The sequence below is a fragment of the Vipera berus genome (genome assembly GCF_964194415.1).
Source record: "Vipera berus genome assembly, chromosome: 1".
Taxonomy (NCBI): Eukaryota; Metazoa; Chordata; class Lepidosauria; order Squamata; family Viperidae; genus Vipera; species Vipera berus.
This window is the reverse complement of record NC_138202.1, coordinates 303,004,225-303,016,948: the sequence shown is the minus strand read 5'-3', so window position 1 is coordinate 303,016,948 and position 12,724 is coordinate 303,004,225. Positions and strand designations below refer to the sequence as shown.

The 12,724-nt window shown below is 39.9% G+C and overlaps 1 protein-coding gene across 1 annotated transcript in view; it reads right to left on the bottom strand.

Annotated features, from left to right (window-relative positions):
- Positions 1-12,724, bottom strand: part of PLB1 (phospholipase B1) — a gene marked incomplete at its 5' end in the record, with an annotated part of 112,955 nt that overhangs the window by 53,327 nt on the left and 46,904 nt on the right. Inside the window, 5 exons of the mRNA XM_081317282.1 lie at positions 1,239-1,362; positions 2,818-2,889; positions 4,525-4,620; positions 8,218-8,322; positions 11,067-11,148. Of these exons, the coding sequence (XP_081173408.1) occupies positions 1,239-1,362; positions 2,818-2,889; positions 4,525-4,620; positions 8,218-8,322; positions 11,067-11,148 (479 nt within the window). The remainder of the gene's footprint in view (positions 1-1,238; positions 1,363-2,817; positions 2,890-4,524; positions 4,621-8,217; positions 8,323-11,066; positions 11,149-12,724) is intronic.

Below are 12,724 nucleotides of genomic sequence, written 5' to 3'. Positions count from 1 at the left end.
ATGAACATAACTTCTTGACTGTACCTAGTGATATTATTGTGTTACTTTACCAATTCATGGTTTCCACTGGTTCTATCCTCTCCTTGAAAGCCACTGAAGTTAGTGGTTTTTCTAAATAAATACAGATAGTCCTTGTTTAAAAACCACAACTGGGATCAACAACTTGATTGTAAACTGAAGCCATCGCTAAGTGAAAACACAACTGTGCTTGTGGTCTTCAGTTTTCCTTTGCTTCATAGACCTGAGCAGGTTGCAAATGCAAGGATTGGTTGTAAAGCTACTTTTTCATTGCCATTGTCTAATTTAACAGTCACTAAATAAGGCAGTTGCTAAGAACTACCTGTAAAGTATTCATACTATTAAGAAAAATAGCATAATAATGCATGTAAGGTTCAAAAGTTAGAATTAACTATTTACAGCAGCTGAGCCACAAATTATTTGATTTTTCCAGCTGAAAGAGCAAGCACACTAGTGAACTTTTCTGATATGTTGCAGAAAGAAATTCTGAGAAATCTTAAAGATGTAGGTAGTACAACAGAAACATGTATAAGTCACAGCCAACATCATCAGGATGCTTTTGTAAGTTTTCTTTCAATAAATTAGATTATAAACTTACACACACCTCAGAATAAATTCAGCTGAACTCTTTTGCAATTCAATTGAATAAGAGTAAAAGTACATCTGCATAAGAGTAAGTCTCACATCTTTAAGCACACCTTTTATGTTTTTGTATAAATGAACAATCCACATTTCCTTGAAAAGGCTCCTCCTCCCCCAGTGACAATACATTATTAGTATTTGTTTTGTTTATTTGTATCCTTATTATTTCTACATATAACTCAAGGTGGTGAACATGTCCAACACGTCTTCCTCCTCCTATTTTTCCCACAATAACCCCCCTGTGAGGTGGGTTGGGCTGAGAGAATGACTGGCCCAAAGTCACCCAACTGGTTTTCATGGCTAATTCAGGACTTGAACTCACAGTCTTTTTCTTTCTAGCCTGGTGCTTTCATCACTAGACCAGATTGGCTGTCTATAGTATCTTAACTCTATTCTTTCAGGCCTGATACTCATGTTAATGTTCATTACCATGGATCATATCTGCAACTTTATTTAAAAGTATGGGTCCCTGCTGAAAATGCAGCAAAATATGTTCAGAATTTGAGAAAGAGTTGATATTTTAAATTCGTCCTTAGTGATGTCTCTTGATGATTTTGGTGTCAAACAGCTAAGGTTACCTGAAGTAGGATATTCGGTTGATGGTGCTTTATCCTTGCACAGCATCTGACTTCCATAAACTGGAGTATTTTCCTTGTGGTAAGTATAGTTGCTGTTTTTGTATGTCATTAAATATGGCTGGGCCTACAGAACAGGGAGAGCCAAATCAAAGTGAAAAGTTGATCCCAAAGCGCCCTCCAGAGGCAAGTCTCTCTTACAAATAACCCAGATACTGTACAGTCATCTGTACCTCTGATTAGGGACCAACCAGATGAGATAGGAGGAGATTATGAGATTTCAGCAATTTTAACAGGATAAAAGCAGACATTGTTTCTCAGGCAGAAGAAGTCAGCTTTCCTCACATTGTTCTTTCAAACTAAATCTCTCTCACATTTACCCCTACCATCTCAGTTACTGTTGATCTTCAGAAGAAAATACACAGGTAGTTGGTGGGATGAATAACTGCTTAAGTGTGGGATTCAGATTGGGGGGGAGGCATGGAAATTAAGTGCCCTTCAGAATAACAGCTCTGAATTGATTAGTCTGCTAAGAGGAGCTTCTGTTACATACACACACAGAGACACCCACAGAGAGAGAGAGATGCAAAATCCAGAGAGCAAATCATGCAGCTTCTGATTGTTTTATTAACCCAAGAACTGTGGGAGGTGCTTCCATCTAGAAATCATCATGATTCCCTAGGCCAGTATATTCTCCAAGACCCAATATAGAAAGTCACAATTTTTTAGCCAGTCAACGCAGTTGCAACACCTAAAGAAGACCAACATGAGAATATCTTCTCATCCATGTGCCTTCCAGGAGTTTAGATATCACAACAGTAGGTGCTAGTGATGTGTTAGGTCCTTGAAGTCAGTAAGGGATTTTAACGAATTCAGATGGACCCACATCAACACTTCCCCTCAAGTCATCTCTCACTTTCCAGATACATACCAGAATACCTTTTCTGATGTCTCATTTTATCCAAAGAAGTTCCTCACTGAGGTTAGCGAGGTCATAGGGCAATTCTGTTACATGTTACTGTCAGCATCCAATCAAGGCTAACCCAGATAATTTTGCAATTGAATATTTCTTTCTAGCTTGTAGGTGTCAAGCTTCAAAGAAACGTATTCTCCTTCAGCCATCATTGTTTCTTAGCTTGCCAACAGTGGGGAGATGATTGGAATGCTCATCGCAGGTGTGAGTGGCCCATCATGAGAAAAAAGGTCATTGGAGAACCGTTGGCTGGAAATTGAAGATTTTTCTTGTAACAAATGTCTGACACTTAATTGAGGAATGTGACCTGCACTATTAGGGGGAAAGGGAGGTTCTATACTTTTAATTTACTGTGCCATTTTAGCCAGAGCTGGCTTTTTATTTATCAGTGCCAATCTGCTGTACTCAATAAAGTTTTGAATTAGAGATTGGAATGTCTCAGCTGTGCTTACTTCATTGGGATCATCAATCAGAACTTTGACAGTAGGATTTATAGAAAAGAAACAGGATAGTGGTGGCAATATTAATCTCACTTGCACAGCAAGGATGGGAAAGAAAATAGTACTGGAAATTACATTGCACTATAGGGTCCTAAGAAAATTCATTTACCTGGTTTGGACATTTGAGTGTTATCTCAGGTTCAAGTCTTTGTATTATTGTCTTTTCTGCAATGGGTTCCAACTGTAGCAAATAATAAGAAAAGATATAGGGCATGGAATAGGAGATGAAAAACAAAAGATGCAGGAATGTATGCCATAAATCATTACAAAGTGTAATCCACAGACCTTTTGGAGAATTAGATAAATCAATACAAAATTGTTTTTTGAACTATAATTATCTAATCCTGCAATTTTTAGTATATTAAAGATATAATGCACAGGGGAAAGAATATTGCAGCAGAAAGTCTGGCTCAGATCCTTTCCAAACAAAAGGATTGCATTTTCTAAATTCAGTAGCTGAACTATTACTCCAGAAGACATATTGCAAGCAGTTTTGCTGTGTATCCTCTGGAATTGCAATACAACCAGTTACCCATTTGTGAAAAGTCCACCTCATTCACCTCTTAGAACCACTAGAACAGGCATGTCAAACTGCCAGCCCATGGACTTGATGCGTCACACTGAAAATGCACTGAAAAAAATCACTGAAAAAGTCATGATACATTGTACGATGTCATGTGACATCATGAGTTTCACATGTCTGCATTAGATGGAATGCTAATTTTTATATTTTGCAATTTACTAGCTGGGGAAGAGGGAAGAGAGTCTATGACAGCTCGCCACAGCCCAATTGCCACAGCCAACTCACCATGGTCAATTTGTCACAGTCAATTCACTATGGCCAACTTGCCATAGCCAACTCGCTGCAGGACAAGAATTACACTAATATCAAAGAAATAATCCAATAGAATCATTAAAGAAAAGATGCCAAAGGAGGGACAAAATAAAATGTGAATGACAAAAATTAAAATATTTTTAAAATTATTTTAAATAATTAAATTGAATTGTTGAATTGTCCCACTGCGAGTTGTCCCATGGCGAGTTGGCTATGGTGAGTTGTCCCGTGGCAAGTTGGCCATGGTGAGTTGGCTATGACACATTGGCTGTGGAAAGTTGTCCCATTCCAGAGGGAAGAAGCACCTAACTTAAGAGGATTTTTGGCAAAAAAGTTGAGGACTCTCACAAGGATGGCATGCATGCAATTAGGAGCATTTGTGTGGCAATAACAGTGGCTGTCAAAGGTAGCATGAAAGTATCTTAACACAGACTTCCTAAATCTTATCTTCCTAATAATCTACAAGTGGACATCCAGTTAAAAATCCATTGTGACACTACATGCACAATGAATATGATTCACCAACATCTTTCCATAATCAGAAAACAATTAACTTTCAGGATGGATATGTCCTGTTAGTTTTTCTATTGTGGACATTATAAAGTTTCAGTGCTTTTTACTAGCAGATTTTCTTCACTTCTCAGTGTATAATCTTCTCACTTTTCCTGCCTATAGCATAAAACAAATGCCAGTTCTATAGACGTGAAAGATTTATATCAGGTTCTCATTCAGTTTTTTTCTTTGCTCTTAAATTATTCTTAGACTATGATGTTAGTACAAAATGTCCACATTCTCAGATTTATGAATGGGATTAAAAGAAAATTTTCTAGAACAGGGGTCCTCAACCTTGGCAACGTTAGGACTTGTGGACTTCAATTCTCAGAATTCCTCAGCCAGCTGGTTGAGGAATTCTGAGAGTTGAAGTCCACAAGTCTTAAAGTTGCCAAGGTTGAGGACCCCTGTTCTAGAACAATCTCTTACCATGTTGTTCCACAGCCCCCGAGCAGCCTGGGTGTGAGTCTTCTGGCTGAAATGAAAACAGTCTGGGGCAAAATATGAAACATCTGGAAGCCCATCCTAAAGTAAGAATCAGACATTATTATTTCCATAAGGGCAACTCTGCTGATTTCTTCCAGCAAAGCAATTGTGTGTTGTGTTGTGATTCAGGGTCAGCCTGTGGGTTCGGCAGTTGGGTCGGACAACTCAGAGGAGGAGGAGGAGGGGGGTGTTGAAGAGCTTGATGAGAGCCCCCAGCCAGGCCCCTCTCATCTGGTCACGACGCAGACCCAGCTGTGTGAGCCTGACAGCGTGGATGAAGATGACCCACAGCTGGCCCTGTTCAAGGATGCCCGATGCAGGAGGCAGTCAATCAGGAGTAAACAGAGGAAGGCAATGGGGCTCCTCGGAAGGAGGCAGAGAGAAGCCACGCCTTGAACTGTATTTAAGGGGGAATGCGTGGGAGGGCTGGTTTGCTGAAGGCAACCGCTTGAATAGTTCCTGTTTCATAGCTCCTGTTTCATGGTTGGTGTCTGTTTTATGTTAATAAATTTGGCAGGCTTTATTCCAGCCTCTTGCCGTTTGTAAAGGGGTTGTCCCTGCCTTTTCTGCAGGGCCGGTAGCAGGCTGGTACAGAACATATTGCTGGATATATTTTCAAGAACTAGAGCCCACTTCACTTGAGGGACAAAAAAACCAAAAACTGTAAAAATGGAAACAAATGACTATCCAATTCAAGATACTCAATCTACATATACAGAATAAAGCCTAAATATATGCTGTACACAACAAACTTAATGACTGTAGATCACAACAATTGTGAATACTGTTGAGGCTACAGGTGCATGAAGATACTGTGTTATCCTCTTTGAAGAATTTCTTGGTTGTTAAGATATATATCCCATCTTTCTTCTTGAAGCTGAAGGTGATATATTATATTGTGCTCCCTTTTCCACTTTTATCTCTACAACTAGAGATAACGAGATTGGACTGACAGAGTGTGACTTACCCAAAGTCACTTAATTATCTTTGATGACTGAGGATGAATTTGAATCAGAATTTCCATGGTCAGGTCCTATATCTCAACCACTATACCTTACAGGTTATCTACTGTATATATAGCAAATTGAAATCCAGTCCACACATTCCAAGAAATGTGTGCATTTAAAAAATGCTTATTGTGTCTAATTTTATTTTGAAGAGATGGGAAGCATCTCTTTCTTTGAGCGAAAGTTGGCAGAGTCCTGCAATACACATACCACAACATTTTTACAAGAAAATCTTTAAACTTTTTAACTGACTAGTTTGTGCATTTTAATGAAAAGTGTATTTCTTATAAAGTGTGATTTAGGATGAAAATAGGGCAAACAAATTTACTCAAATGAGGAATAAATTATATCTGAACACTACTAAAGAACCTCTTAAAAGTCTACTAATTCCAAACTGCAGGTATTGTCCACTGGCTTTTCCAATTGCTCTAGGAGCAATTTACAGTGGGTTAGGATGCTGAGCTTGTCGATCAGAAGGTCGGCGGTTTGGCGGGTCGAATCCTGAGTGCCGCGTAACAGAGTGAGCGCCTGTTACTCGTCCCAGCTTCTGCCAACCTAGCAGTTCGAAAGCACGTAAAAATGCAAGTAGAAAAATAGGGACCACTACGGTGGGAAGGTAACAGCGTTCCGTGCTCCTTTGGCATCTAGTCATGCCAGCCACATGACCACGGAGACAAACGCTGGCTCTTTGGCTTTGAAACGGAGATAAGCACCGGCCCCTAGAGTCGGAAACAACTAGCACGCATGTGCAGGGGAACCTTTACCTTTACCTTTCAGCCCTATTCAGGTGATACATTTCCACGCCAAATTCAACACTTAAGTCGATGTCATTGAAAAACTAGTGTCAATGGATACAACATGGTTATCTTCAGCCAGGACTCTTTGTTGTCACATATTAGTTTCCATATGAACTAGAAGACAATATTCTTTATGTGTTGATTATGGGAACATATCATCCAAAGAACAGTAATACCCCACAGCCTCAACTGAGTTGATGTGAAGACTCTGTTTTGGGGGGATTTATTACATAACAAGAGATGGATGATGCTATACATTTCTATTTTGAAAATCCTGAGCAGCTCTTGCACAAGAATAAAAGCAAGGACTACTGGACAAATTCAGTGTAGCATTGTAATGCTCAGGCAAGTAAGTGGAAATATTTCAGAAAAAGAAATCCCAGATTGTTTTACATGCTTTAAAACAGGAGTGGACAATGGGATGGATGCAGTCCTCTAGGAGCTTGTGATCAGGCTGCTAGAATGCAGTTCAAAATAAACAAATGCAATAGCACAGCCTCAGGCCAATCTGGGGTATTTTCTAGGGTGAGAGAAAACTCACTCTAGTGGGAGTTGGGTTCCTGATGGGAAAGGTGGAAAGCACCATACTATATTTTCTTTCCAGTTGGCTCCTGGTTCTATTCCCATCTTTAACTGCCCCAAAACAGGCCAGAGTATTTTGTCCATGTTCCTTCTCATCAAAGCATCACCAGATAGCCTCCTGCAGCCTGCCAAAAGGTCAAGATGCTGGGCGGCAGTTTTTGTTTTGTTAGAAGTTGCTTCTCTTGTTTTGAAAGGAGAGAACTGAATGCTTGTAATTTGTACTTATCATTTGTTCATAGGGAAAACTGTTCTCTTCAGGTTTTCAATTTACAGTTCACATCAGAAGAAGTGCTACATTAGCCCAAATAATCTTTCCTTGATGTTGCTAATAATCTAGAGAACTCATTGTTAGGCATACCGTGTGCCATCTCTGGTAGAATTATTTTCAGTCTGTTCATTCATTCATCACTCAAAATATAGTCTCTTATTTTTTCATTTGACCCATGAGAGTTGACTATCTCACGTTAAAGGGAAAAATCAAGATAAGTATAACTATAACTGAATTTTGGATTTTCTACCTGATAGTTACCTAATTAAGGTCTGCGGACCATTAAATCTTCCAAGTGAGATTCAAGGTGCTGGTGATGACCTATAAAGCCCTAAATGGCATGGGTCCAGGTTATTTACGGGAGCACCTCTTGCCGGCGTTAACTTCCCATCGCCCTGTGCGCTCCCACAGAGAGGGCCTCCTCAGGGTGCCGTTGGTCAGGGAATGTCGACTGGCGGCTCCCAGGGGGAGAGCATTCTCTGTGGGCGCGCCTGCCCTCTGGAATCAGCTTCCAGTTGAGCTCTGGATGGCTCCCGACCTTCGCTCGTTTTGCCGCGACCTGAAGACTTGGTTGTTTGAACAGGCCGGCCTGGACTGAGGGATTGGATTTTAGAGTTTAAATTTTAAAAAATTTTAAATTTTAGAATGTATTTATTACTTAGGGCTATTGATTTAATCTTATTTTAATTTTTATACCTTGTGTGTTGTTAGTGTTTTAATTGCCCTGTACACTGCCCTGAGTCCTTGGAGAGGGGCGGTATATAAATCTAATAAAATAAATAAATAAATCATAGTTGCTTGCAACCATCATGGCTTTGCAATCCTTCTCCTGCCCAAATAATTCTCAATCTCACTATATTATCAGTTCAGACACAGTGAAATGTAAATGAGACCATTGAACTCAATGGTATTTAAGTTAGCTAGTTCCCACCTATGATTTACAGTTCTCAAAAGGGTAGCACAAGTGTACATTTGCAATTACCGGAGTCACAGGCATTTCTGGTTTTTCGAAAAGTGGCTGCACAACCACAGTGAAATCTTCTCTTGTGTCATACCTTCCACTCTCGATTAAGCGATGTGTTTCTTCCTGGCAACACAAAAACCCAATATATTGCTCCTTTTAGAACAGCTACACAGTGAAATGACAGGCTGGTATGTCTGTCAGAGAGATGTCAAATACAGGAATAATGCTCAATGACTTCTTTGGTTTATGTGGGGAAAATTGCCAAATTTTCAGAGCATCTGAATCTGACCCCTAATTGTCTACACTCTTATGGACCTTGCAACTCAGGAAACACAAGCCCATTAGTGCTTTCCCCCCCACTCCATCTGAAGTATAAGATAATGCATGCTACCCTTTGAACTACCAAAGGTCATGGAGTAAAAATTAATTCTTCTCCATCCCACAATTCATCTGATCCATGTTTTTCAGTACATGTGTATTATATACTGTTCATTTACAATTTCTCTTGCACTCTCATGCACAGACACACATAAAGTTGCTAACGTGAGAAGCTACCTAAGGGTTCAGTTTAAGTCCTCCAAAGGTTTCCCAACCTGCCATTTCATTGTTGCCTGTGACTTGAGATGAATTCTGAACATACCTTCGTGAAAAACCAAAAACTCAAAAGTGGAATTTTATCTGAGGTTAAATGAAGTAAGCTCTGAGATGAAAGAGAAGGAGATAATGGCAGGGTTGAAACTAGAAACCAGGAGGAAGGAGGAAGCAAGAGTTTGTTCCAATAGAAAATAGTCAAGACCTATGGAAATGGAACGCGGTGGCTCAGTGGGTTAGGACGCTGAGCTTGTCGATCAGAAGATCGGCAGTTTGGCGGGTCGAATCCCGAGTGCCGCGTAACAGAGTGAGCGCCTGTTACTCGTCCCAGCTTCTGCCAACCTAGCAGTTCGAAAGCACATAAAAATGCAAGTAGAAAAATAGGGACCACTACGGTGGGAAGGTAACAGTGTTCCGTGCGCCTTTGGCGTCTAGTCATGCTGGCCACATGACCACTGAGACGTCCTCGGACAAGCGCTTGCTCTTCGGCTTTGAAACGGAGATGAGCACCGGCCCCTAGAGTCGGAAACGACTAGCACGCATGTGCGGGGGAACCTTTACCTTTACCTTTATGGAAATGCAAGAGTTCAAAGGGAGAGAAAACTCTGGTTTTCTGTTTAAAATTGCCCACAAAGTTTACACACCTATTGTTCTACAAAACAATTAGAATCCCATTTTTTATATGAATAGGGAGGTTAAGTCATAAATCTCCATGATGTAATATGCGATGTGGTCTTGAGAATCTATTCCAAGTTCTCATTTCTGCTACAGGCTCTTTTCCTCAGATTCCCAATAACAAAAGAAACTGTACCTTCAAAACAATAGTCCACTGCATTTTTGCCTCTATTGCAGTCATCTTTTCTTTATTCACTGTCAAACTAAGTCACATTTCAAAGTCCAAATCATTGGGCTTTGCTTCTAACCAGACATCTGATATTTATGGAGCACATAGCAGCAACTCTGCCTTTTCAACTCCATTTGTTCTATCTAATACTGGAGGAATTGTTGCATTATTCTTTGTTTAAATATATAATATACCCCCAAAATGAAGCAATGGACTTTAAAGGAATTTAAAACAGGTTAAAATAATTCAAGCAGAAAAATAGTCTTACTTTTCTCAAGAGAGCCAGTATTTTATTGACCAACTGTATAACTGGTGCGCCAGTTGCGACCCTATCTGGACCTGGATGCCTTACGTACAGTCACCCATGCACTTGTGACCTCTCGTCTAGACTACTGCAACGCTCTTTACATGGGGCTGCCCTTGAGAACCACTCGGAAGCTTCAGCTGGTACAGAGTGCAGCTGCACGAGTTCTTTTGGGGGTCTCCCGATACTCCCATATTACACCTCTGCTCCGTGAGCTGCACTGGCTTCCAGTTACCTTCCGAGTGAAATTCAAGGTGCTGGTAATGACATACAAAGCCCTACATGGCATGGGTCCGGATTACCTACGGGAGCACCTACTGCCGGCGTCAACGTCCCTCCGTCCTATACGTTCCCACAGAGAGGGCCTCCTCAGGGTACCACCGGTCAGAGAATGTCGGCTGGTAACCCCCAGGGGGAGAGCATTCTCGGTGGGTGCACCAATCCTTTGGAACCGCTTACCAGCTGAACTCCGGATGGCCCCCGACCTTCGCTCCTTCCAGCGTGATCTAAAAACTTATCTATTCGAACAAGCCGGCCTGGCCTGATGGATTTGGGTTTTAAAATTATTTATCTAATGTATTCTTATTTTATTGCCCTGTACACCGCCCTGAGTCCTCTAGGAGTAGGGCGGTATATAAATCAAATAAATAAATAAATAAATAAATAAATAAATAAATAAATAAATAAATAAACACGAAGTATTTTTAAACACGTTTGATGGAGCCTATTTCCATATTAAGTGTATAACTGCAGCTTTCAGTCATTTGCACGTTTTGGAATTATGATGTATTTCCATTTATGTTAAATCTTTTTTGAACTTGTAAGTAAATGTGCATAGGATTGGGATGTGTGTTTTATTGATAAAAATTAGATTATGTGATTATTATATAAAGTTGGCCCAGCACTGCAAGTACACTTTTAAATGAAGGTGTGAAAAAGACTAAATGTAATTTTGACATTTTAAGTCACTACTTATTATTTTTAAACTAACTTGCTTTTAATTGTTAAAAACAAATCCTGAAGCAGAGTTAATAAAATGGCAAAAATACCTAATATCTTCATGCTTGGTTTTTAAAAGGATGAGGTGTAGAACACTGCTATATGGTATTTATAATAAATTTCCCTTACCTGATACCTTCGATTTAAAAACTCCAACTTCTCAATTTCAGAGGAATTATCATCAGGTTTGAAAATGCATGGACACAGTGACCTAGAGGGGAAAAATGGCACAAGTTGAGCATATAATTCTTATCTCAGACATTTTAAAAAATGGAAATTTGTTTTCATGTCCTAGAACTATGTTTCATGTTACACATGCTGTGAAATGCATCTTATGCTCAAACAATATTGTCTATAGAGATTCTCAAACATGCTGGTCATGGTTGTCCCAAAGGTTTTTTTTTTCAAAAGGCAATTGGACTTTATTTTTCCTTGAAGACATTTTGCTTTTCATCCAAGAAGCTTCTTCAGCTTTGATTGAATGGTGGAGAACGAAAGGATTTATATTGCTTGCAGTCATCTGCTTGTTAGCATTCTTTCTGAGAGTCGTTGAGGCTACTTGAAAGTTTATCTGTGCCCTTACGGTCACCTCCTGAATAATGCAAATGGGTGTGGAAACTTCTTGGAACTGCTGAAAGGACTGCGGTACATTGCAGTGAGACATGTACACATCTGTACTCTGGAGAAACAAAACAACCACTTCACAAAAGCATGGCACAACATAGGAGAACAAACCCACCAGGACAAGATTCAGCAGTGCATCTGCATTTGAAAGACAAAGGTCACTCTTTTGAAGACAGCAAAGTCCACATTCTGGACAGAGATGACCACTGGTTTGAAAGAGAGGTCAAAGGGGGAGGAATATGACACCGCCTATCTCCTGTCCACAACATAGTCTTTTCAGCAGTTCCAAGAAGATCCCAGTCTTATTTGCATTACAGATAAACCTTCCAGTGGCCTCAATGACTCTCAGAAAGAATCCTAATAAGCAGATAACTGCAAGCAGTATAAATTTTTCCATTATCCACCATTTGGTCAGAGCAGAAGAAGCTTCTTGGAAGTAAAACGTCTTCAAGGAAAAACAAAGTCCAGTTGCACCTTTGTGTCAAACAATATTGCCTCCTCCAATTGAATTGCTTAAGTATCACACGTGATTTTATGGAGAACCGTTTTTCTGTAATATGCTATACTTCTTGGGTTTGAGTCATTGCTCTTTTCTATGAATAGAAGCCTCTCAGTGGATTGTTTAGAGCAGGGCTTTTCAACCTTTTCACCGATTGTACCACTTTTAGAATATGGCAATATTCGAGTACCACCAGTCGCCTAGCAAGGTGTAAAAAACTTGTTGACCCCCCCAAAAAAGGAAAAAAGTGATAAAAGTACAGGTAGTCCTTGACTTACAACAGTTTGCTTAGTGAGTGTTCAAAGTTACAACGGCACTGAAAAAAGTGACTTATGACCATTTTTCACACTTATGACTGTTGCAGCATCCCCAGAATCATGGGATTTACATTCGGATGCTTGGCAACTGATTCATATTTATGATGGTCACATTGTCCCAGGGTCATGTGATCCCCTTTTGCAACCTTCTGACAAGCAAAGTCAATGGAGAAAACAGATTCACTTAACAACTATGTTACTAATTTAACAACTGCAGTGATTCACTTAACAAATGTGGCAAGAAAAGTCATAAAATGGGACAAAACTCATTTAACAAATTTCTCAAACCCCCCCCTTTTATATCCTCTCTTCTCTCATTTTTATATCCTTCTCTCTCCCCCTTTATA